The 27,072-nt window shown below is 42.6% G+C and overlaps 1 protein-coding gene across 1 annotated transcript; it reads left to right on the top strand.

Annotated features, from left to right (window-relative positions):
* On the top strand, positions 1-26,133 carry LOC116463176 (glycoprotein integral membrane protein 1). The gene is made up of 8 exons (XM_032146166.2): positions 1-221; positions 6,230-6,289; positions 6,452-6,548; positions 13,065-13,216; positions 14,080-14,236; positions 14,847-14,977; positions 16,710-16,873; positions 25,312-26,133. The coding sequence occupies exons 1-8, from the start codon at positions 102-104 to the stop codon at positions 25,421-25,423; spliced, it is 993 nt and encodes a 330-aa protein (XP_032002057.1). The 5' UTR covers positions 1-101; the 3' UTR covers positions 25,424-26,133.
* Positions 26,134-27,072: the final 939 nt, after the last annotated feature.

Genomic DNA, 27,072 nt, shown 5'->3' with positions numbered 1-27,072 from the left:
GAGGGCCCTCCCCGCCCCCTCCGCCGAAGCTCCGTCCTGCCCGCGGGCCGGCTCCGCCCTCACCTCCCGGCCGCGGCTGCCTTCTGCCCGGGTTGTCCAAGATGGAGGGCGCTCCACCGGGGCCGCTAGCCCTCCGGCTCCTGCTGTTCGTGGCGCTACCCGCCTCCGGCTGGCTGACGACGGGCGCCCCCGAGCCGCCGCCGCTGTCCGGAGCCCCACAGGTAGGGCAGGGCGGGCCCGGCTGGCCGCTTTACGACTCCGACCCTCCGGGAGGCCCGGGCCGTCCACAATGACGCTTCCCACATCCCACCGGCGGGCAGGGGCGGGGGTCCGGGCCCCCGAAGGAGGGGTGTGGGGAGAAGCACCCCAGGAAATGGGGGCGGCGTGGGAGGCCGAGGTAAGAGGAAAGGGACCCACTGGGGCTGCGTGGCTGTGAGTGAGCCTCGAGCCACCCCACACCGACTCTCCGGCGGCCCAAGCCGGCGCGCGACCTGACGGGGCTTTGCCGTCGAAGCGCGCGGTTGCCGGAGATCACAGGCCTTTGTAATGGCGCCTTCCCGGGGTAGAGCCGGCGCTTGGGCAGGGAATGCTTGTGTGCTTGGGAAGTGTGGAAGTTGCCCACTTCGCGCATTTCCAGGCCACCTGTGCCTGCTCGGCCTGCGATCGCGAGGTTCCGCCGTTCCGAGGCTGCGGGGCTCCGCCGGGCTGAGGTGGGCAGAGGCAGAGATCCGGCCCTCGCGCGACGTAGTGTTTTTGTCGGATGTTGGAGGAGAAGTTCTGACGGCGGGGCGCGATCTGCGGCGTCCGCATCCCCTGGGAACTCGGCCCGGCCTCTGGGGGCGGGGCCCAGCAGTCCGGGTTGGCGAGTCCTGCAGGTGCTTCTGATGCCGGCTGAGGTGGGAGAATCGAGGCATCCTAACATTAAAATGTGGCTGATGCTCACCATTTCTGCCGTAGAGTCGTGCCTACCTAGGCAAGTATCAGCCTTTTTTCAGTAGAATGGTAGGGAAAAGTTTGAATATTTTAAAGTGCAAGTTTTCTGAGAATGACAAGAAACTATGTCGGTACACCTCTTCCTAGTCAAGACTTGAATACGAACACTCTAAATACAAAGGTGAAGGGCACGGTAAATGTCACTTTGACCAACAAGGTGAAACCCTGTCTCTACTAAAAATAGAAAAATTAGCCGGGCGTGGTGGCAGGTGCCTGCAGTCCCAGCTACCTGGGAGGCTAAGGCAGGAGAATTGCTCGAACCCGGGAGGCAGAGGTTGCAGTGAGCCGAGATCGTGCCACTGCACTCCAGCCTGGGTGACGGAGCTCAAAAACAAAACAAAACAAGACAAACAAAAACAAGTGTTAACGTTTTAGGATAATGACATTACCCCAAGTGGGTACAAAAATGACAAGCATGTCTCAGTTCTGCAGGACATTCCAAGAAGCCACGACATTGCCTGCCATAAGAACCACCTATATCTGAAATTATATGTGGACCACAGTTGCATCTGGTTAAACAATAGGAATGTGATGGACAGGCACCAAGGGACCAAATAAAAGTGAAATAGTTCTAAAAAGTTCTGGAAATACGGACATTATTTTCCTGTTTTTCAAGTTTTAAAGATTCATAATTGACACCTATGTGTCAAAGAGATGTTTAGGTCTGTATAATCTGCGAAAAATACATTTTGACTGCAGGCTTAAAATACACTGCATTGTCGGCTGGCTCTTAGTGATTTTATTATTTCAGTTCTCCCTTCTTGGGCCTTCATTTCACTTTCAGAAAGTCCAGATCTAAACTCGGAAATTCACATATTAAGCTGGGTGCAGTGGCTCACGCCTGTAATCCCAGCTACTGGGGAAGCCAAAGCCAGAGGATTGCTTGAGACCAAGAGTTGGGTGTTGGCTGATAAGCCTGGTTAACATAGCAAGAGCCTGTCTCAGCAACAAAAAGTTTCACAGATTAAATGAATGCTGAACAACTAGAAAGAGAATCCCATTACCTGGACTGTGTCTGTGGGAAACTGAAGTCCCTTGATCTAAGTCTTCTCAACGTCTTATTGTGAAATATTTCCAATAGGAAAGAATTTCACAGTGGTCCCACATATTGTGTAAGTGCTGTTGAGTAGAACTTTCTGCCTTGATGGTTATGTCTTTTCTCACCTTGTGGGTAGCCACTAGACTGCTGTGGCCACTGAGCACTTGAAATGTGGCCAGTGCCAGTGAGGAACTGTTTTTAAATTTTTATTTAATTTTAATCAATTTAAATGTAAATAGTCACAAGTGATTAGTGTGTACCATATTGAACAGTGCAGAACCAGACTACCCTTAACATTACTAGCTTTATCACATCTGTCCGTCCTCGTATCCAGCCTGATATAAATTAAACTGGTTGAAGTCAGGAAAATTCTGCCCTCTTCCAATGACTCAGATTTATTGGATTATAAGCATTTTTCTGTTTTTATGAATGCAGTTGTCAGAAGTTGAGGTAATACAGGATTGCACATAAGATTGAAAAATAAAAGTCTTTTTTTTTTTTTTGAGATGGAATATCTCGCTCTGTCTCACCCAGGCTGGAGTGCAGTGGCGTGATCTCGGCTCACTGCAGCCTCCTCCTTCCAGGTTCAAGTGATTCTCCTATCTTAGCCTCCTGAGTAGCTGGTACTACTGGCGCATGCCACCACACCCGGCTAGTTTTTGTATTTGTATTTGTATTTTTTATTTTTTATTTTTGAGAGAGAGTCTCACTCTGTCTCCCATGCTGGAGTGCAATGGCGTGATCTCGGCTCATTGCAACCTCTGCCTCCTTGGTTCAGGTTCAAGTGATTCTCCTGCCTCAGCTTCCCAAGTAGCTGGGATTACAGGCTCCCGCCACTGCGCCCAGCTAATTTTTTAATATTTTTAGTAGAGATGAGGTTTCACCATGTTGGCTAGGTTGGTCTCGGACTCCTGACCTCAAGTGATGACCCGCCTCAGCCTTCCAAAGTGCTGGGATTATAGGTGCGAGCCACTGCGCCCGGTCCCTTTTTTTTTTTTTTTTTTTTTTGAGATGAAGTCTCGCTCTGTCCCCCAGGCTGCACAGTGCAGTGGTGCAATCTCGGCTCACTGCAGCCTCTGCCTCCCAGGTTCCAGTGATTCTCCTGCCTCAGGCTCCCAGATAGCTGGGATTACAGGCACGTGCCACCATGCCCGGCTAATTTTTGTATTTTTAGTAGAGACGGGGTTTCACCATGTTAGCTAGCTGACCTCAGGTGATCTGCCTGCCTCAGCCTCCCAAAGTGCTAGGATTACAGGCATCAGCCACCATGCCTGACCAAAAAATAAAAGTCTTTATAGTAAATCTTCTAATATTAAAATAACTTGGTCACTAAAGAGAGGCATTCGATGGACACTTACTTTCTTGTATGCATAACTGTATATTTCTCTCAGACGTATTTTAAACCAGCTGTCTATTACCTTTATTCTTAGGAAGACACTTGTGTCCCCAATGGGCATCCTATGAATAAAGGAGTTAGAAGAATTGAAGATGGTTAGGGAGAAACTTTTCAGTGTCCCCAAGCACTTTCTAAGTATGTGCAACCCTGGCTTATGAGCCTGAACTTCCAGTTCAATCAGAAGTTCTCAAGAACAATAAATATGACCTGGCCCTGAACTCCTGGCCGGGGGGCAGTAAGGAGTGTGATTCCCTTTTGCAGTGAAATCATTCAGAAAGACCGGAAAATAATTTCATTGAACTTGGTTCTGTGGAAAATATAGTATGCTTGTGTCTGTTAATTGTCTTTTTCAAACTCTGTAATTTTACTAGGTAGGTGAGATATATACATATAAAGTTCAGTAAGTTGCTAACAATATAGTGTATGTTCACTGCTAAAAGGCAGAAGCTATAAAATGGTTTCCTAGAACAACATTGGAGGCTTACTTCTGGGCTGTCAGAAGAATAGTAGTTTATAACTAATACATTCTCTAGTTTGCAAAGGAGATCCATATGACTTGAATTTGGACACAAAACAATGTAGCTGTCAATCTGATGGCTCATTGAATGTTGATTTGTTTTAGATGCACTATTGGTTCTAACCCTCTAGATCAAGGTGGGCCAGGAGAAAGCTGGCTAGTTCTGAGGAATTGCTAGTTGGAAAGCTTCCTAGGCTCCTAGTTGGGAAGTGAACCAAAGTCACCCTAAATGTATGATGTGAGTCTTGTGTGGTATGAATCCTGTTCCACAAGTTATTCCTGGAACCAGCTCAACCTCATGAAATTTCGTCAGTCTTATTCTCTCATTTATTGGAAATTATATATAAAGTAGGATACTCAGGGCCAGCAGATATACTTGTATATTTTTTTTGATGTTTATGAACAGTTTTCCTATTTTCTAAGTTAATACAACCTCAAAGAAAAAGTATTTGAGAGGAGTATTGTTTTTATTCTAGAATAACAATGTCTATTTGTGAATAAACTTAGGAAAGAATTTGATTTAGAAATGACAGATTGTAGTTCCTGTGGTCAGTGGTAAATACTTCTTAAAATAGTGCTTGCTTCTCTATGTAAAGCATGTCATCTTCAGTATTTGGGTATACTGCTTTTGATCATACCTTGAGAGGCAATAAAATGGGAGTACTACAGATGCTTGTATAAGAAACACACTCAAGAAAGGGTCAGTGCAACTTTGGTCAGGTGTGGTGGCTCACGCCTGTAATCCCAGCACTTTGGGAGGCTGAGGCGGGTGGATCACGAGGTCGGGAGTTCGCCACCAGCCTGACCAACATGGTGAAACCCCCGTCTCTACTAAAAATACAAAAATTAGCCAGGTGTGGTCATGCGTGCCTGTAATTGCAGCTACTCAGAAGTCTGAGGCAGGAGAATCGCTTGAACCCGGGAGGCGGAGATTGCAGTGAGCCAAGATCGCCACTGCACTCTAGCCTGGGCAACAGAGTGAGACGCCCTCTCAAAAAAAAAAAAAAAAAAAAGTCATTGCAACTTTATTTATAAAAGCAAAAAAGTTGGAAACAAGGCCGGGCGCGGTGGCTCACGCTTGTAATCCCAGCACTTTGGGAGGCCGAGGCGGGCGGATCACAAGGTCAGGAGATCGAGACCACGGTGAAACCCCGTCTCTACTAAAAATACAAAAAATTAGCCAGGCGTGGTGGCGGGCGCCTGTAGTCCCAGCTACTTGGAGAGGCTGAGGCAGGAGAATGGCGTGAACCCGGGAGGCGGAGCTTGCAGTGAGCCAAGATGGCGCCACTGCACTCCAGCCTGGGCGACAGAGCGAGACTCCGTCTCAAAAAAAAAAAAAAAAAAAAAGTTGGAAACAACTCAGATGTCCATGGGTAGTAGAATAAGTAAGTAAATTGGTAGTCAGAGATGGACTACTGTGATTACAGCTATAGGCATCAACAGTATCAACTAAAGTTACAGAAGAATACATATACTGTTATCCCACTTACATAAAGCTCAGAAACAGATAAAACTAAGTAACATATTGTTTAGAGAGAGAGAGAGAGACACAGGTAGTAAAACTATAAAGAAAAGTAAGAAATGATTCAAATGGAATTGGGTATAGGATTCCTTCTGGGGGGATAGAGGGCAATCATGCAGAGCATGCCAAGGCAGGGGTAATATTTTATATTTTATCCTCTGTGGTACTTACAGGAGTGCTCATCTTTTAAACTCTACATTTGCATATTATATACTCATGTGATACTTTTCACAAGTAAATAGAAAAAATATATATTATAAAAAATTAGACCAGGTGCAGTGACTCACACTTGTAATCCCAGCACTTTGGGAGGCTGAGGCGGGCAGATCACAAGATCAGGAGTTCAAGACCATCCTGGCCAACATGGTGAAACCCCGTCTCTACTAAAAATACAAAAATTAGCTGGGTGTGGTGGTGCACACCTGTAATCCCAGCTACTCGGGAGGCTGAGGCAGGAGAATTGCTTGAACCCAGGAGGCGGAGATTGCAGTGAGCCCAAATTGTGGTACTGCACTCCAGCCTGGCAACAAAGTAAGACTCTCTCAAAATAAATAAATAAATAAATGAATAATAAAAATAAAAAATTGGAATTGTAAATAAGGGTGGAAAAATGGCTATAAAATGGAAAAGATGGTCTTTTAAACTCTCAATGCTGTTATAAATGATTGTACAATAGATATAATTGGAGGGAAAAGAGAAAGCCACATTGTTCTCAATCTGTGAGATGCAGACCTTCCAATTTACACAATACTTGTTTTACAGGATGGCATCAGAATTAATGTAACTACACTGAAAGATGATGGGGACATATCTAAACAGCAGGTTTGTCTCCTTTTCTGGTTTTAATATATAATTTAGCTAAGTGCTGTGCAGCTTACTTGATTTTTTAACCTGCACATCTAATTTAGTTAATCTTTTTTGACTTGAAGAGTTTGCTATTGTTTATAAATATTGGAATTAATGTATATGCTGCTTTATTTTAAGGTTGTTCTTAACATAACCTATGAGAGTGGACAGGTGTATGTAAATGACTTACCTGTAAATAGTGGTGTAACCCGAATAAGCTGTCAGACTTTGATAGGTGAGTACTACTAAATTATTTCCATAATTGCTTTGTTTTTTTGTTTGTTGTTGTTGTTGTTGTTATTGTTATTGTTTGTTTTTTGAGACAGTCTTGCGCTGTCACCCAGGCTGGAGTGCAGTGGTGCAATCTCAGCTCACTGCAACCTCCACCTCCTAGGTTCAAATGATTCTCATTCCTCAGCCTCCGAAGTAGCTGGGACTGCAGGCATGTGCCACCATACCCGGCTAATTTTTGTAATTTTAGTAGAGACAGGGTTTCGCCATGTTGGCCAGGGTGGTCTTGAACTCCTAGCCTCAAACCATCTACCCTCCTCTGCCTCTCAAAGTGCTGGGATTACAGATGTGAGCCACTGTGCCTGGCCTGTTCTGTTTTTAATAATACTAAATTAGCAAAACAATTTTTGGATGTTATATATTTCCATTTTAAAGTAAAAATAGGCTGGGCATGGTGGCTCACACCTGTAATCCCAACACTTTGGGAGGCTGAGGTGGGCAAATCACGAGCGGTCAGGAGTTTGAGACCAAACTGGCCAACATGGTGAAACCCCGTCTCTACTGAAGATGTGGTGCGTGCGTCTGTAATCCCAGCTACTCGGGAGGCTGAGGCAGGAGAATCGTTTGAACCCAGGAGGCGGGGGCTGCAGTGAGCTGAGATCACACCACTGCCCTCCAGCCTGAGTGACAGAGCGAGGCTCCCTCACAAAAAAATAAAATAAAAATAAAGTAAAAATATACATCATTGAAGCAAGAGGATCACTTGATCCCAGGAGTTTGAGGCTGCAGTGAGCTGTAATCATGCCACCGCACTCCAGCATGGGTGACAGAGCAAGACCCCATCTCTAAAACACACACACAGATCATTATCAGAATGTACAATAACACTAATATGTTTAAAACTCTATTCTTATTTTATATTGGCTGCTTCTCGCATATTCACTATTTTCCATAAGATCAGCATTGATGGAACTGCATTTCTGGTAAGTTGATATCGATGTAATAGTGTGCATAGAGGCGGGGCATGGTGGCTCTAGCACTTTGGGAGGCTGAGGCGGGTGAACTGCCTGAGCCCTGAGTTCGAGACCAGCCCGGGCAACATGGTAAAACCTCGTCTCTGCAAAAAATACAAAAATAAATTAGCTGGGTGTGGTGGTGTGTACCTGTAGTCCCAGCTACTCCTGAGAGGTGGGAGGATCGCCACTGTACTCCAGCCTGGGCAACAGAGTGAGACCCTGGCTCAAAAAAAAAAAAATGTGCATAAAGGTAGTAAATGGGATAGCAAGAGCCAAGAAAATGAATTGTCTGATTATCTAGTTTTCAGTTTCTTCTACCCTTATGTCAGTAGAACATTTTCTTTTTAACCTTTAAAAATTTTGAGTTGTTTAAAGGTAAGCAGGTGTGTTGCATTGGAATATGCCATATTATTTGGATGAAATAGCAAATACAAAGAATATACATAGGATTTTTTTTTTTTTTTGAGATGGAGTTTTTGCTCTTGTTGCCCAGGCTGGAGTGCAGTGGTGCAATCTCGGCTCCCTGCAACCTCCTCCTCCCGGGTTCAAGTGATTCTCCTGCCTCAGCCTCCCGAGTAGCTGGGATTACAGGCGCCTGCCACCATGCCTGGCTAATTTTTGTATTTTTAGTAGATGTGGGGTTTCACCATATTGGTCAAGGCCGATCTCGAACTCCTGACCTCAGGTGATCCGCCTGCCTCGGCCTCCCAAAGTGCTGGGATTACAGGCATGAGCCACCGTGCGCGGCCCACTTGTTGTTTCTGTCAGTCTTTTAGTTGGGATTTTAACTTATTTACATTAATAAAATTACTGATACATTTGGATTTAAATCCTCCTTCTTGTTTTGTCTTTGTCCCAACTGTTCTGCGTTTCTTTTTCTTCCCCCTTTGCCTTCTTCTAGGTTAATTATTTTTGGTATCATACTTCCCTTCTGTCTTGGTTTTACGTAATTTTTCTATTCTTTTAGTGGTTTCCCTTGCTATCAATAAATTAGTACTTTTGGCTGGGCATGGTTGCTCATGCCTGTATTCCCAGCCCTTTGGGAGGCCAAAGCTGGAGGATCACTTCAGCCTGGGAGTTTGAGACCAGCCTGGGCAACATAGGGAAACCTATGAGCCCAGTGTGGTGGTGCAGGCTTGTTTTCCCAGCTACTTAGGAGGCTGAGACGAAAGGATCCCTTGAGCTCAGGAGATAGAGGCTGCAGTGAGCTGTGATTGTACCACTGTAGTCCATCCTAAGTGACAGAGTGAGACCCTGTCTCAAAAAATGAATTTAAAAAATAAAAATCAATAAATTTGTACTTTTATCACTTCCCAAATAATGCAAGAACCTTAGAACACTTAAATTCCATTTATTCCCTTTTTGCCTTTGGGTTATTATATATTTTAACTCTTTGTGTTCTTAAACCCCATGTGACATAATTATTATTGTTTTGTGTAGTCCACTATTCGTGTATGTACCATCATAGTTACCTTTTTCATTGCTCTTTATTCCTTCATATCTGTGCTCCACTCTATATCATTTGGTTGGAATTTCAAGTTCCAAAATTCTTTCTTCTATCCCTATTTCTCTGTACATTCTGCAGCTCCTGCCTTGCCCTCACACACATGCATTGTGCCCTCGTTGTCATTTTCCTTCAGCCTAAAGAATTCCCTTTAGTATTTCTTTCAGTACAGATTTGTTAGCAGTGAATGGTCTGAGGTTTTATTTGTCTGAAAGCATCTCTTTGCCTTCATTTTAGAAGGCTATTTTTGCTGGCTGTGGAAGCATAGCTTAGCATTTCTGTTTTAACATTTAAACACTTCATTTTCTCCCCTGCTGGGTGAGACTGCCAGACACTTTGTCAAGCTTTTTTACCTCCTAGTCATTGCTTTCTACTCAGCTTTTCAACCTCTCTACCTGTTCTGCTTGGGAGTTGGCAAATGCCTTCGGGGGAAGAAGTCACATAGGATATTGTACTCACCTCAGGGAGCTCTTTTCTTGGCCCTTCAAGTGCTGGCCGTCTTTAGCTTCTGATGCCTCTAGACAGATGTAGGTTTGTGTGTATATGTGGGTGTGTATTTTTTACATCTTTTCTAGCAGTTCTTTGCAAATGGTTCATTGCAAGAGGGTTGGTGTACTACAAGCTGATCCATGGTAGCTAAGAAAGGAAGTGCTAGTACTATTGAAATAATTCTTTTGTTGTTGTATTCACTGGGAATTGGACGTGGAATACAGCCTCTCTCCTCTCTTATGGCCATCTTTTAGTCATCCGAGTCATTGCACTGAGTTTGTTTCTATGATAACTGAAATAAATGCTCATCTTATCCAGTTACAACAAGAATCTTCAAAACATTAAATGCAGCAACAACAACAAATCTTCTTTAATTCTTTTTTTTTTTTTTTTTTTAGACGGAGTCTCGCTCTGTCGCCCAGGCTGGAGTGCAGTGGCGCAATCTCGGCTCACTGCAAGCTCCGCCTCCCGGGTTCACGCCATTCTCCTGCCTCAGCCTCTCCGAGTAGCTGGGACTACAGGCGCCCGCCACCACGCCCGGCTAATTTTTTGTATTTTTAGTAGAGACGGGGTTTCACCGTGGTCTCGATCTCCTGACCTCGTGATCCGCCCGCCTCGGCCTCCCAAAGTGCTGGGATTACAAGCGTGAGCCACCGCGCCCGGCCAATCTTCTTTAATTCTTTAAAGAAACTTTTTCTTTTGTATTTGTTTATTGCTGCTTAACAGTTTAACCCAGAAATCAGTGGCCTAAGACAATATTTATTATTTCATAGTTTCTGTAGGTTGAGAATCTGAGCTTGGCTTAGCGGGGTCCTGTGGTTCTCAAAAGGCTGCCATCACATCAGGGCTCAGCTGACAAAAATCTGCTTCCCAGCTCATTCATGTGGTTGCTGGCAGGAGTCAGTTCCTTCTGAACTCTTGAACAGAGGCCTCAGTTCCTCACCAGATGTTGGTTGAAGGCCTTCCTCAGTTCCTTGTGACACGAAGCTTCCCGTAGAGCATCTCACAACGTGGCAAGTAGCTTCATCATTGAGAGGACAAGAGAGACTGCCAGTAAGAAAGAGTACTAGCAAGACAGAAGTCATAGGCATTAATAATCTAATTGTGGCAGTAACATTCTATCACTTGTGCTATGCTCTGTTTGTTAGAAACAAGTCACTAGGCTGTGTGCATTGGCTCATGCCTGTAATCCCAGCTATTCAGGAGGCTAAGGCTGGAGGATCACTTGAGGCCAGGAGTTCAAGACCAGCCTAGGCAAGATAGCAAGGCTGTCTCTTTCAAAAGAACAAAAAAAGAAAAAAAAAAGACTGTCTCATTCATAGATACATAGGTAACTAACTGACTAGTCACTAGGTCCAGCCCACTTGAGGAAGGAATTGCAGAAATGTCTGACTCCATAGAGGCAAGGGTCATTGAGAGGCATTTTTGAAAGCTGCCTACCACAGTAAGGAAGTCAGAATATGAAGGGCTTTGTTGTTTCTTATTTAATTTTACCCTGTATTAGAGGTACTGTATGAGGCTCTTCTCACATTGCTATAAAGAAATACCTGAGACTGGGTAATTTATAAAGAAAAGAGGTTTAACTGGCTCATGGTTCTGCAGGCTGTACAAGAAGCATGGCACCAGCATCTGCTCAGCTTCTAAGGAGGCCTCAGGAAGCTTTTACTCATGATGGAAGGCAGATGGGGAGCCAGTGTCTCACATGGCAGAGCAGGAACAAGAGAGAGCGAGAGTGGCAGCGGGGTGCCGTAATACCAAGCCATGAGGGATCTGCCCCCATGGCCCAAACATCTCCCACCAGGCCCCGCCTCCAACATTGGGAATTACATCTCAACATGAGATTTGCGGGGAACATCCAAACTCTATCAGGCACCAAATTTGCAGGCTGAAGAATTGCCACTTGGGTGTATTTTTATGACTGCATTTTCTCACCCATTGAGTCTCCTGTACATAGTCTTTGGGCTTACGGACATGCTGACACAGCGCCTGTTGTTCCGTGAAGGAGACCCACGGGTGGTAATGGTCAGCTGAAACACGGGGATAGACCATGAGAGAGGGGGTAGCTTTGACAGTGGTGCTTTTCAGAGGTCATGAAGGATTAAGCACACTAGAGAGAGGAAGAGCGAGGGGCCAGATGAGCCTGAGGAGGACCAGTAGGAGGACCGGGAACCTCACAGAAGTGCCACTAAAGGTGTGTGAGCAGGAGGCTGTGGACTGAAAACCACGTCACAGTGAGACAAGCCTGGCATGTTATCTGAATGGTTTGGAGGCGGGGACTAAAGCAGGGGAGAATAGGTAGGTATATCTTGTAACAGTAAGTAGTTAATGAACTAGATATTGAGATATTCCAGACAAAGGAAGTAGCCCTAGAGACGCACAGAATCAGATTAAACAGCTGGGTGTGCATTCAGATTGTATATCTGGGTTCCTGTTTGGCAAAAATCTTCGCATTACTTGAGGGGTAGAAATAAAATGCTCCATCTGTGGCAGGGTGCATTGGTGTATGTTGTTTTATCTTTTTCGATAGCGCTTCTACCTTAATAGAGTAGCTGTTGGCTCTGTAAACCAGCTGCAGCTACTACACCCCGTTTCTACTGGAGCAGGAGTAGAGTTTTCCTAGCTAGAGAAGAACGTGGACAATAGCTAGTCCTACCCCATTATCGATTACCAGAGAGAAATGACAGGCCTCCCCCACCCTCTTTCCCCATTCCTGCTCTCTCTAATAATAATGAGTCACTTATCGGGGAAAGGATTGAGAAAAAAACTCAATTTTCTTACTGCTTGGGCATCTTCTCTCACAGGATTTTGTGGATGGATGAATGTATGTGCTTATTATGTTAAAACATGGGATTGGCTGTGTCTTCCGGCTGGCTTTATAGTTGTACCATGTTGGTTCCTCATTGCCAACCAGTGTAAAAGAATAGGAAAGATGGGCCAGGCGTGGTGGTTCACACCTGTAATCCCAGCACTTTGGGCTGCCGAGGTGGGTGAATCACTTGAGGTCAGGAGTTAGCAAGACCAGCCTGGCCAATATGGTGAAACCCTGTCTCTGCTAAAAATACAAAAAATCAGCTGAGCATGGTGGTGCAAGCCTGTAATCCCAGCTACTCAGGAGGCTGAGGCAGGAGAATCTCTTGAACCCAGGAGGCAAAGGTTGCAGTGAGCCAAGATGGCACCACTGCACTCCAGCCTGAGCGACAGAGCAAGACTCCCATCTCAAAAAAAAAAAAAAAAAAAAGAATAGGAAAGATGTTGCTAGTGTGGTATTTCATACAAAGTCTAAAGATCAACACATTTTACCCTTTCAAATGAGTGGAAGCAGTCATTAAAAAAAAAGATTGTCTTTGTTTTTAATAAATCTGAAACAGCATTGAGGTCAGGGATGAAGAAAGCCAGAGAAATTGGTTTACAACTGTCTTGTTCCATGTAAATGTCATCAAAATAATCAAACTCAGTAACAGATTTGGTGGTAATTTTTGTTCAAAGGTGTCACTACTTTTTTTTTTTATAGTGAAGAATGAAAATCTTGAAAATTTGGAGGAAAAAGAATATTTTGGAATTGTCAGTGTAAGGATTTTAGTTCATGAGTGGCCTATGACATCTGGTTCCAGTTTGCAACTAATTGTCATTCAAGAAGAGGTAGTAGAGATTGATGGAAAACAAGTAAGATAGTATGTTTATTAATTGGGAATTAAATGATAAAGATTTAGATTTGTGCTAGATATTATGCATGTGTTCAGTTATTTTGTTTCTGACTTGATAAGGAAGGTGCCTAATATTGCCTATATCCAATTATTTATAATTTTTGTATATTTATTTTAGCATTTGAAATATATTTTAAAAGTTTCCCATATTCATACATGTTTGTATCACTTTAAAATGTACAGACATTATTAAATAGAAAGTAAGCAAAGAGATTCAATTTGGCTCATAGTTCTGCTACCATTTCCTCTATGGTAAATGAAGTCTCTGTGTGTAAATGAAGTAGAATCGAGATTAAGCTTATAATAGTAAGTGTTAAAGCAGACAGGAATATTATTAAAGTTGCAAGTTAAGTGCCCCAAAGTGGGAGTATGGGGAGATAAAGAGTAATGGTTAGCTGGGCATAGTGGCTTACGCCTGTAATCCCAGCACTTTGGGAGGCCAAGGCAGACCAATCACCTGAGGTCAGGAGTTCTAGACCAGCCTGACCAACATGGAGAAACCCTGTCTCTACTAAAAATACAAAGTTAGCTGGGCATGGTGGCACATGCCTGTAATCCTAGCTACTCGAGAGGCTGAGGCAGGAGAATCGCTTGAACCCGGAAGGCAGAGGTTGCAGCGAGCTGAGATTGCACCATTGCACTCCAGCCTGGGCAACAAGAGCGAAACTCCATCTCAAAAAAAAAAAAAAAAAAAAAAAAGAGTAATTGTCTGAATAGGACACGTGTTTTAGTTATATAAATCTGGGAGGAAAATTTGCTTTTAAATTTTTGTGGGGCTGTGCTACTATTTAAAATAAAGAATAATTATATTTTCTTTCACAGGTTCAACAAAAGGATGTCACCGAAATTGATATTTTAGTTAAGAACCGGGGAGTACTCAGACATTCAAACTATACCCTCCCTTTGGAAGAAAGCATGCTCTACTCTATTTCTCGAGACAGTGACATTTTATTTACCCTTCCTAACCTCTCCAAAAAAGGTAACTTAAAAGACCATTATTTAAAGTATTAAGAAGATTATTTATTTAGTTGGTAGCTTTATATACTCTTGAACTTTGTTATTTTTTACACTATTAGCAAAAGTTGCTATTTATCTTTAATTAATAGTTAATATGTTTGGAAATGAGCTTCTTTAAAAAAATGCTTCATAACATGTATTGCTTCATATGTCCATTAAAGGACTTTAGGACTCTATTTTGAGCCTTAGTAGAATGTGATCAGTGCTGGTTGCACAGTGACATTTTTCAGTAATTATTCACTCTTACTCTGGGTACTGATCACAAAATATGTAATAAGACTATTGTAAAGGTTCATTCAGAGGAAGAACTATTCATTTTTTCACAGAAACATAGAACTTCTAAAATTTTGGCTTTCTGTGTGACAGAATCATAACTGCTTTAGCTCCTTATACGTGTCTTAGTTTATAGTTCTCTTCTGACATTTCAATCAGTGAACATTCAGATGTGTTAATTTTTTCTTCCATGGTAAAATATGTGTTCTTACTATCCTAAATGCTATTGGTATCGTAATCTTAGGACTAGTAGGATAAGACACCAGCATTTTGGTAACGTTGCTCTTTCTCCTGGGTAGAAAGTGTTAGTTCACTGCAAACTACTAGCCAGTATCTTATCAGGAATGTGGAAACCACTGTAGATGAAGATGTTTTACCTGGCAAGTTACCGGAAACTCCTCTCAGAGCAGAGCCTCCATCTTCATATAAGGTAAATCAAGTATTTGGTGTTATATTTATTTGGTGTTATCATAAGCATTCATGGTTATGATGAAGAAAATCGATCCTGGCATTTAAAATGGAGTGGAAATCCTGAAGAATGGAACTGTAGAGCATTGGTGATAATGGACTCATCTTGGTCTTAATGTGATATTTTTAGTATGCCTATTTTCCTCTTCAAGCTTTGTTTAGTAATACTGTAGTCAGATCATGATTATCAAGGTGCTGGATTTCATTTGGTTGGAATTATAAATTCTACAGTTCTTTCTCATATCCAGATTTCTGTGTTTGGTCTGTACCCGCTACCTTGCATACACACATGTGCATTGTGCCCCCAGGATCTTGCCCAGTGATTCAGCTCAGGTGGTTGAGAATATACTTCCTAGAGTCAGCCTGCCCAGGCTTGAAACCTGGTTCTGCCGCTGACTAATTGTGTGATCTTGAACAAATTTTTTTTTTTTCTCTGAGATGGAGTCTCGCTCTGTCACTTAGGCTGGAGTGCAGTGGTGTGATCTTAGCTTACTCCTCCACCTCCTGGGTTCAAGTGATTCTCCCACCTCAGCCTCCTAAGTAGCTGGGATTACAGGCACACGCTACCACGCCCAGCTAACTTTTGTATTTTTAGTAGAGACGGAGTTTCACCATGTTGGCGAGGCTGGTCTCAAACTCCTGACCTCAAGTGATCTACCCACCTTGGCCTCCCAAAGTGTTGGGATTATAGGCGTGAGCCACCATCCCTGGCCGACAATTACTCTTTATATCCCCGTACTCCCACTTTGGGGCACTTAATCTCTCTAACCTCAGTTTCTTCATCTGTACAGTGGGGCACCCACTTAATCTGAATAGTAGTGTAAAGTAGTATCTCATGAAGTTGTTATAAGGATTTAAATAAGTTGGGTACTACATATAAATATGCATTGGCACCTACTAATTTCTCGAATGTTACCTGTGACATTTATACTGCTTACCAGGAATATATTCATGGGTTCAGAGAGTATCCAGTATCTCTCTGTATATTAAGTAGACCCCTACCCAAAATTCATTTTAAATGAGCAGAGTCTATGTTTGGTCTTAAAGGAGTAGTAGCTCTCACTGAAGGTCAGGATTGCATATTTGAGGTCACTTTAGCAGTCTGGACTGTAGCACCTTTACCCTGTCTACCTCACCTCCCTTAGCAGGTCAGCCCCAGAGCAGACTGTCTTCATAGTCCATGCCATCAGTGCCCACCTTAGGTTCTTCTCTCGCTCTTAAAGTATAGAAACATGTTTTGTACACAGTGAACTTCCCATCTATTCTAAAATTTACTAATATGTTTGTCTTTCTCTTCCTTCTCTTGTGCTGTAGCTACTAGAAACAGTTGACTCTGCTCCATTTTGTTTATAATGGACTAGCCTAACGAATCTCTTGTCAATTAGCAATTATTTTCACTTGATGTGTAGTTAGAAAACAATATAAATAATTTTACAGGCTAGTAACATTTTTGTGCTTGTATTGTTAGAACATAATTTTTAAAATTGTAAGTAACTTTATTGAGGTACATGCTAAAATAAAATCACCGTTTAAAATATACAATTAGTTTTGACAAATGTAGTCACCCATGTAACTACCAGCACAATCAAAATATAGAATATTTTTATCATCCCAAAGCTAAAACATTAAAAAATTTAAAGTTTATTCTTAGAGATTGATGCAACTTGCATATCTAATCGAAATTCCTTTTTCAGGTAATGTGTCAGTGGATGGAAAAGTTTAGAAAAGATCTGTGTAGGTTCTGGAGCAGTGTTTTCCCAGTATTCTTCCAGTTTTTGAACATCATGGTGGTTGGAATTACAGGAGCAGCTGTGGTAATAACCATCTTAAAGGTGCTTTTCCCAGTTTCTGAATACAAGTAAGTATTTCTTATTTTTGAAATGTTAGTATTTTTAATGATTAAAAAGTGAGACATATTTGCTATGTTTTAGAGTAGAAAATATAAAAATTAGAAAGGGTAAGACAAATGGGAGGGAAAATAACACCTACTGTTTTTCTAGCCCATCTTCCAACGTTAGCAAAGTTGAAACACATTTATTGAATAGCTATTGTGATCAAGACATTCTTAGAGATTCAGATGTAAGTAAGACAAACTCTGCTAAGAACTTAAAATCTAGTAGCGGAGGAAGGGAACAAATATTTCCATTAGACATGGAAAATGCAAGTGTATGATCAGAGGTGAACAAAACCAGAGGACTTCATGATGTATTTTCAACCCCAGAGTATCAGTTCAAGATGTAGTTAATTTCAGTAGACAAGCAGGATATTCATTGCAGCATTGTTTGTAATAGAAAATAAAAGCAAAATAGGCTGGGCACAGTGGCTCATGCCTGTAATCCCAGCAGTTTGGGAGTCCGAGGCAGGTGGATCATGAGGTCAAGAGATTGAGACCATTGTGGCCAACATGGTGAAACCCCATCTCTACTAAAAGTAAAAAAAAATTAGCCTGGACCTGGTGGCTCATGCCTGTAATCCTGGCACTTTGGGAGGCCGAGGCGGGCGGATCACAAGGTCAGGAATTTGAGACCAGCCTGGCCAATATGATGAAACCCTGTCTCTACTAAAAATACAAAAATTAGCCAGCCGTGGTGGCGGGCGCCTGTAGTCCCAGTTACTCAGGAGGCTGAGGCAGGAGAATCACTTGAACCCGGGAGGCAGAGGTTGCAGTGAGCCGAGATTGCACCACTGCACTCCAGTCTGGGCGACAGAGTGAGACTTCATCTCAAAAAATAAAAATAAAAACTAGCTGGGCGTGTGGCACCCAACTGTAGTTTCAGCTTCTCAGGAGGCTGAGGCAGGAGAATCGCTTGAACCCGGAAGGTGGAGGTTGTGGTGAGCCGAGATCGTGCCGTTGCACTCCAGCCTGGGAAACGAGCAAAACTCCCTCTCAAAAAAAAAAAAAAAAGTAAAAGCAAAATAAAAACCCTCTTAACTGTATATCAGTTAGGGCTAATGAGATTTTCTCTGGCTGAGTAAGTCCAAAATCTATTATGTGGGGGGAAATATGGCAAAGCAGTATGATCACATTTAGGTAAAACAAAATATTACGTGTATATAAATGCATAGAAAATTTCTGGAATGAGAAAACAAGTTATCTCTAATGAGTAGGAATGAGAACAGAGGTGGAGAGACTGACTTTGACTTCCTTTTGTATATTTTTTAGTCAAAAATTATAATATTTAAAATGAATTATTAGTATTTTTTTCAAGTTAAATCAGTCGTTTTATTTTATTTTATTTATTTATTTATTGAGATGGAATGTCACTCCATCACCCAGGCTGGAGTGCAGTGGCATGATCTCGGCTCACTGCAACCTCCACCTCCTGGGTTCAAGCGATTCTCCTGCCTCGGCCTCTCGAGTAGCTGGGATTACAGGCATGCGCCACCTTGCTTGGTTAATTTTTGTATTTTTAGTAGATTCGGGGTTTTGCCACGTTGGCCCAGCTGGTCTCAAACTCCTGACCTCAGGTGGATCAGGTGGATCACGCCTTGGCCTCCCAAAATGCTGGGATTACAGGCGTGAACCACTGCACCTGGCCCATTAGTCATTTTAATTATCTTAACAGAAACAAATCTCAGTGCAGATGACCACAGTTCTTGGCTTAGCTACATTGCATTATACTGTTATGTAACAGGATTTTTGGAAAAGAAGACCTAATTTGAACATTTACTTTTCCACCTGCTTGCTGTGAGGTCTTTGAACCTCCGACTTCTTCAGGTGTAATGATGAACTAATGCCTCCCTTGAAGGATTGTTGAAAGTCAAAGTCATGAAGCAAGCAAAGCACCTGCAGAGTAAAGAAATATTAGTTGCCCCTCCCACCTCTTAGTTTACATTTCCACTGAATTGGCATTCCCATTCCTTTCTGATACAGAAATATCCTTATCGAAAATGCTTAGAACCAAAAGTGTTTCAGATTTCAGATTTTTTTGGAGTTTTGAATATTTGCATTATACTTACTGGTTGAGCATCCTCAATCCAAAATCCAAAATGCTCTTGGGAGCATTTCCTTTGCGTATATGGAAATATATATATAATACTTGTATATATTTTATATAAATATTTATAAATGTGTATATATATATAGAGAGAGAGAGAGAGAGACACGGGGGTCTTGCTATGTTGGCTAGGTTGGTCTTGAACTCTTGGCCTCAAGTTGTCCTCCTGCCTTGGCCTCCCAAAGTGCCAGGATTACAGGTGTGAACCACTGTGCCTGGCCAAGCATTTTCTTTAAGTATCATGTTGGCACTCAAAAAGTTTTGGATTTTGGAGCATTTTGGATTTTGGATTAGGGATACTTGACCTGTAATAAAAATTCTGTAATTTAACAGATTTCTTTCCCCTTTGGCTGCCAGGAAGTTCCAAACTTTTTTTGAACTTTATTATGTGTACCTGCATAGAAAACGGTGTTGTAATGTTTTTCTTTTTCTTTTGCCATTGTTTTGTTATGGGTTTCTCTGCAGGAACAGATGCAATATAAAATTAAAAACCAAATTTGCAGTTGTACTGTGGATACTTCCTGGTAGAAAAAGATTTAATACAGAACTATAGAGAGTGATGAACTGAAAGTATCCTTTTCTCTGTTCTTCAATTCTTATTCTACCTAGAGGTAGTCATTGTCAACTGAGTTGACATTTTTTTAATCCAAATTCTATGTATTAATGTAAATGTACACTAGATAATCATAATTGTTTATCAACTCAGATTGTTAATTGTTTTGCGTTGCATTTTTCACTTAAGACAGAGGTTTCCCAAACTTTCTTGGTTTGCAGTATCCTTAGTGTGCCAGTAATTTTTTTTAATGCCCCTATACTTAGGCCAAAAGACAAATTTAAAGATTTTTATTTTTATTTTTTATTGTATGTATGTATGCATTTATTTATTTATTTATTTTGAGACAGAGTCTCGCTCTGTCACCCAGGCTGAAGTGCAGTGGCACAATCTCGGCTCACTGCAAGCTCCGCCTCCCGGGTTCATGCCATTCTCCTGCCTCAGCCGCCTGAGTAGCTGGGACTACAGGCGCCCGCCACCACACCCAGCTAATTTTTTGTATGTTTAGTAGAGACGAGGTTTCACCGTGTTAGCCAGGATGGTCTCGATCTCCTGACCTCGTGATCTCCCTGCCTTGGCCTCCCAAAGTGCTGGGATTACAGGTGTGAGCCACCACGCCCAGCAATTTTGTTCTTAAATTACTAATTTAAGAAATACTAATGGGATGTGAGTGCCTATAGAGCACTACACAATACCTCATATCTTGGCATCAGACTGGAAATTGGCATCCTCATTTCTTGTTCAGTGTTAGTTTTGTACAGTATTTGCTTTTTATCATAGTAACCACCTGTGTTAATCCATTTTGTGTTGCTTATAAAGTAATACCTGGGCTGGTTACTTTATAAAGAACAGAGATTATTTATTTAGCTCATGGTTCTACAAGAACCATGTAGGCTGTACAAGAAGTATGGTGCTGCCATCAGCTGGGCTTCTGGTGAGGTCCTCAGGCTGCTTCCACTCAGCAGCATCACAAGGCAAAGCATGTGCAGATATCACATATCAAGAAAGGAAGCAAGAGGAACAGCAGGGGGGGTGTCAGGCTCTTTTTAACAACCAGCTCTCCAGGGAATGAATAATGAGAACTCATTCCCTTCCCCTCCAGAGAGGGCATTAATCTGTTCATGAAGGATCTGTCCTCATGGCCCGAACACTTCCTATTAGGCCACACCTCCAACATCGGGGAGTAAATTTTAACATGAGGTTTGGAGGGAAAAACTTTCCAAATCTAACACCACCAAAACCCAGCTTTGGAAAGATTGACTTCATTGACTGTTTTGCAATCTAATGTTAAAGCATGAAGTAACCTCAAGGTAATATTACACATGAAGTCTCTTGAAAATTTATAATATTCTGTGGTGCCACTGTGAGTTTGCTTACCAACCCAGGGACCTCAGTGCAGTTTGGGAACCATAGACCTAAGATCTTTTCTTATCACTACATATATTCTTTTTTGTCCCCTTAGTTATTTTAATTCCATTTTATTTTTTATTACTTATTTTTGAGAAAAGGTCTCACCTTGACACCCAGGCTGGAGTGCAGTGGCTCAGTCATGGCTCACTGCAGCCTCAATCTCCCAAGACTTAAGTGATCCTCTCACCTCAGCCTCCTGAGTAGCTAGGACTAAGGTGTGTGTCACCATGCCCAGCTAATTTTTTAAATTTATTTTTTGTAGAGGCCAGGTTGGCCCAGGCTGGTCTCAAACTCCTGGGGTCAAGCAGTCCTTCCACCTTGGCTTCCCAAAGTTCTGGGATTACAGGCATCAGCCACTGTGCCCAGCCCTTAATATTATTTTTAACTGACATGTCATAATTATGTATAGCTTACCTATTCTTTTTATGGCTGCATAGTTCTAAAGGAGATAGGAAAAACCGAAGCATAGGAAAAATACTTTGGTTTTTCCTACTCTGACACTCTGGAGTACTTCACGTTTGGGCACCAATATGTGTGTGGGCATTTTTCCCCACCAGTAACCAGTTCTCCAGTGGACACCAGCTGGGTGTCCTGTAATTCAGTTCAGTTCTGACACTTTCCACCTGGACACAGCATCAGATCCCACAGGCTAAGGGCTTAGTTCCACAAGACTGCCCCCCTTCAGATGCCAGTTGTAAGCCCCAGGTTGTGACATGTGATTCTGGCCAGCTGGGTATAAAGAGGTTCCCATGACCTCCTCTTTGGGTTTGATTAATTTGCTTGGGACGTCTTTGGGGCGGCTCACAGATCTCAGGGAAACACCTCCACTTACTGGTTTATTACAAAGGAAACAACAAGCAGATGGAAGAAGTGCATAGGGTAAGACATGGGGAGGGGGAGAGGGGTTCAGAGCTTCCCTGTCCTCCCTAGGTGCACCTCTATCCAGGTCCCATACCTCTGTGTGTTGAGCTATCCAGAAGCTCTCCAAACCTAGTCCTTTTGGGTTTTTTTGCAGGTTTCATCACATAGGCATGATTGATTACATCACTGGTCACGGTGATCAACTCAACCTTTAGTACCCCATTTCCTTCCCCAAGGTTAGGGGATGGGACTGATCTCATGGTTGATACCCCTGGCAACCAGCTCCCCTGTTGAGGCTATCCAGGATCCCCCAGCCATCAGTCATCATTAGCATCCAAAAGATACTTACCACTTTGGAGATTTAAGGATTTTAGGAGCTGTTCCAGGAAGTCAGAGGAACTTAGAAGTCACAATATCACAGGTGTTCCACAGTATAGATATACCTTAATATAACCATTCTTCTAACATTTAGGTAATTTCCAATTTCATGTTAATCCCAACAATGTTCTAGTATACATTCTTGCACATGTATTTCTTTTCACATGTGTATTTATGTAGAATAGATTCCTAAAAGTAAAATTATTGTGTCACAAGTAATTGTATTAACTCCTTACAACCTGATGATAATCTTTTTTGGTTTTGCTACTAAAAATATAATTCATCTTAATTTGCATTTTCATCTTACTAGCATCTTTGCTAGTTTAGGTCTGGGTGGGTTCAACATCTTTGTGATAATTGGCTATATATGATTCTCTCATGACTTGCTTACGTAGAACCTTTGGCCATTCTTCAATTGTGTTGCATTTTGTAACTATTAGTATATAAGAGCTCTTTTGTCTATTATACATATGTAATGCTCATTGCAGATTTTTTTACTCATCCCAGCCTATCATTTGTCTTTTGCTCGTTTATGGTATCTCATCATACAAAAGCTTTAAATTCGAGGCCTAAGTAATTCATGTTATTCCTTTACAGCATCTAGGGTTTTTATTTTGCCTACTAAGTAGGCCAGACTTTCCTATCTTAAAATTATGGGGCTTTTTTTGTTTGATTTTTTTTTTTTTTTTTTTTTTGAGACGGAGTCTCGCTCTGTCGCCCAGGCTGGAGTGCAGTGGCGCAATCTCGGCTCACTGCAAGCTCTGCCTCCCGGGTTCACGCCATTCTCCTGCCTCAGCCTCTCCGAGTAGCTGGGACTACAGGCGCCCGCCACCATGCCCAGCTAATTTTTTTTTTTTTGTATTTTCAGTAGAGACGGGGTTTCACCGTGGTCTCGATCTCCTGACCTCATGATCCACCCACCTCGGCCTCCCAAAGTGCTGGGATTACAAGCGTGAGCCACCGCGCCCGGCCAGATTTTTGTTTTTTAAAGACAGGGTTTTGTTCTGTTGCCCAGGCTGGAGTATAGTGGCAGTGCTATCAAGGCTCACTGCAGTCTTGACCTCCTGGGTTCAAGCGATCCCCCTGCCTCAGCCTCCCAAATAGCTGGGACTACAGGCACTTGCCACCATGCCTGGCTAATTTGTTGTTGTTGTTGTTGTTGAGACACAGTCTTGCTCTGTTGCCCAGGCTGGAGTACAGTGGTGTGATCTTGGCTTGCTGCAACCTCCACCTCCTGGTTTCAAGCAATTCTCATGCCTCAGCCTCCTGAATAGCTTGAGATTACAGGCGCCCGCCACCATGCCTGGCCAATTTTTGTATTTTTAGTAGAGATGGGTTTCACCATGTTGGCCAGGATGGTCTCGAACTCCTGAGCTCAAGTGACCCACCCATCTCGGCCTCCCGAAGTGCTGGGATTGCAGGCGTGAGCCACCGTGCCCAGCCTAAGCCTCTGTGCCCAGCCATTTTTTAAAAAAACATTTTATTTTGTGTAGAGACAGGGTCTCGCTGTGTTGCCCAGGCTGGACTCCTTGGGCCCAAGCAGTCCTCCTGCTTTGGCCTCGGAAGGTGCTGGGATTACTAAGGGCATGAGCCACTGTGCCCAGCCATTATATTTACTTAAAATTTATTTATTTATTTATTTATTTTTTATGTATTTTTTTGAGACAGAGTCTCGCTGTGTTGTCCAGGCTAGAGTGCAGTGGCACAATCTCTGCTCACTGCAACCTCCACTTCCCGGGGTCAAGAGATTCTCCTGCCTCAGCCTCCCGAGTAGCTGGGATTACAGGCGTGCACCACCACGGCCGGCTAATTTATATATTTTTAGTAGAGACAGGGTTTCACCATGTTAGCCAGGCTGTCCTCGAACTCCTGACCTCAGGTGATCTGCCCACCTCAGCCTCCCAAAGTGCTGGGATTACAGGCATGAGGCACTGTGCCCGGCCAAAATTTATTTTTTAGCATTACTTTTCTGTATACTTTTAAAGCTAGAGTTCTCATTTTGTTTCCCAAACAGAGGCCATTTTTCCATTAGTAATTTCTCATTGACTTAGAATGTTACCTTATTATAAACTAAATTTCCATATACGTTAGTCTTTTTCTGGACTCTTTTCTGTCCCAGTGATCTATTTATCTATTCCTGTGCCAGTAGCACAGTTTTAATTACTCTCATGTTTTGTTTTTGTTTTTGAGACAGGGCTAACTTTGTCATCCAGGCTGCAGTGCAGTGGCACGATCTTGGCTCACTGCAACCTCCACCTCCCGGGTTCAAGCGATCCTCCCACCTCAGCCTCCTGAATAGCTAGCTGGGACTGCAGGTGTGCACCACCATGCCCAGCTACTTTTTTCTATTTTTAGTAGAGATGGGGTTTCGCCATGTTTCCCAGGCTGATCTCGAACTCCTGGGCTCAAGTGATCTGCCTGCCTTGGCCTCCCAAAGTGCTGGGATTATATGTGTGAGCCCCAACACCTGGCCTACTATCATGTTTTAATAAAACCTTTGAGAGCTAGTTAAGGCAACTTTGTCTTCTCCCCATTGTTCTTTTAAAAAAATCTTATGACTATTCTTGCAGTTACTCCCCTGTGAACTTTAGAATCTGTTTGGTTCTATAAACAACTAACCTCTGTTGATGTTCTTATTAGAATAACACTGAATTTACAATACAGGGTCCTAGATTCAATCCAAAGACATACTCTCTGGTCAGGGATTTTAAGTAACAAAAAGAGCAACACTATCTAAAGACCTAAGGTTGTGTTGTGCCGGTGAGTATTGTTTAGAGAGGGGCTTAGGCTTAGGCTTTTTGCTCAGCCTGGGTGTGTCTAGGAACCTAATTCTGCCTTGGAGATCTAAACTTACCCTATTCTTCTCTAAAATAGGAAATAATGAACTTCCTCGATGCCTTTCTGTTCTCTCAGCCAGTTTGGTTAAAGTGACTTTGGGCTCAGTTTGTACAACCACTATGAATTTTTAAATAGAATGTAGCAAAAGCACCTAACTTTAGGTGTATATTATAACCTTGAAGTAGCCTTTTCTCACTATTAAACTACAGGCAGAGGAAACATTTAATTTTGATAGTAATTAATCACTTTCTATTTCAGAGGAATTCTTCAGTTGGATAAAGTGGATGTCATACCCGTGACAGCTATCAACTTATATCCAGATGGTCCTGAGAAAACAGCTGAAAACCTTGAAGATAAAACATGTATTTAAAACGCCATCTCATATCATGGACTCCGAAGTAGCCTATTGCCTCCAAATTTGCCACTTGAATATAATTTTCTTTAAATTGTTAAGAATCAGTTTATACGCTAGAGAAATTGCTAAACTCTAAGACTACCTGAAAATTGACCTTTACAGTGCCAAGTTAAAGTTTACCTTATTCTCGGCCGGGTGCAGTGGCTCACGCCTATAATCCCAGGACTTTGGGAGGCCGAGGCGGGCGGATCACGAGGTCAGATCAAGACCATCCTGCCAACATGGTGAAACCCTGTCTCTACTAAAAAAAATACAAAAATTAGCCGGGCGTGGCAGTGCACGCCTGTAGTCCCAGCTACCTGGGAGGCTGAGGCAGGAGAATTGCTTGAACCCGGGAGGCGGAGGCTGCAGTGAGCCAAGATCATGCCACTGCACTCCAGCCTGGGTGACAGAGCGAGACTCCGTCTCAAAAAAAAAGTTGACCTTATTCTCTAAAAGGGCTGGCTATTCATATGATGAATTGTTAAGGAAAACTTAAAGTGGAAGAGAAGACATGTGAAGAGACTTTGAAATTATCAAAAGAAAAAAAAAAGACCTGACAAAATCTCATGTGCCAATAACTTTTCAAGGTGCCTTTGTTAAGGAAATTATATCCACTTAATTACTATAATATATAAGACTTTATGAAAAGCACTTTATAAAATTCTAATTTAAAAGCTAAAGAACTTAACACTTATTTTTTTATTCAGTACAGTGTGCCTTTATATTATGTGACTCAGTATAAAATCACTGAAGTGTATCATGATTTGATTGTATCCTGTACCAAGACTACTTACCTTGAATGCTCCAAGATTTAAAAGTAGTATGACATGTTCTCACTCTAAAATAAACACTTTTTTTTTTTTTGAGGAAAAAAGTATAGCCATTTTGGTTACACTGATATAAAACCTTTGCCCGGGTAAGAATGGCTGACATGCAGGAGTAGGTATACTTTCATTTACGTTGGCTGAAACCATGGCTCAAATTGAATGAGTCCATTGATATCATGAGTTAGACTGTGCCCTTGGTCTTGTGGTTCTAGATATAGTGCTGTTTACCCTAAAAGTGTTTTGTTACCTTTTTTAGCCATCACTCATATTGACATATTAATATTTTACAATGTGAACGAGTACATATAACTCATCTCTATGTGATACTTTTATTTTTGAGACGGAGTCTGGCTCTGTCGCCCAGGCTGGACTGCAGTGGCACAATCTCGGCTCACTACAAGCTCCGCCTCCCGGGTTCACGCCATTCTTCTACCTCAGCCTCCCGAGTAGCTGAGACTACAGGTGCCCGCTACTACGCCCGGCTAATTTTTTGTATTTTTAGTAGAGATGGGGTTTCACCATGTTAGCCAGGATGGTCTCGATCTCCTGACCTCATGATCCGCCCACCTTGGCCTCCCAAAATGCTGGGATTACAGGCGCGAGCCACCACGCCCGGCCCTCTATATGATACTTTCTATTGTTTCATTAAAAAATATTTTTACTGGCCGGGCACGGTGGCTCACGCCTGTAATCCCAGCACTTTGGGAGGCCGAGGCGGGTGGATCACAAGGTCAGGAGATCGAGACCATCCTGGCCAACATGGTGAAACCTCGTCTCTACTAAAAAAAAAAAAAA

Source organism: Hylobates moloch, unplaced genomic scaffold (assembly GCF_009828535.3).
Source record: "Hylobates moloch isolate HMO894 unplaced genomic scaffold, HMol_V3 SCAFFOLD_28, whole genome shotgun sequence".
Classification (NCBI taxonomy): domain Eukaryota; kingdom Metazoa; phylum Chordata; class Mammalia; order Primates; family Hylobatidae; genus Hylobates; species Hylobates moloch.
This window is presented reverse-complemented; position numbering and strand designations above follow the sequence as displayed.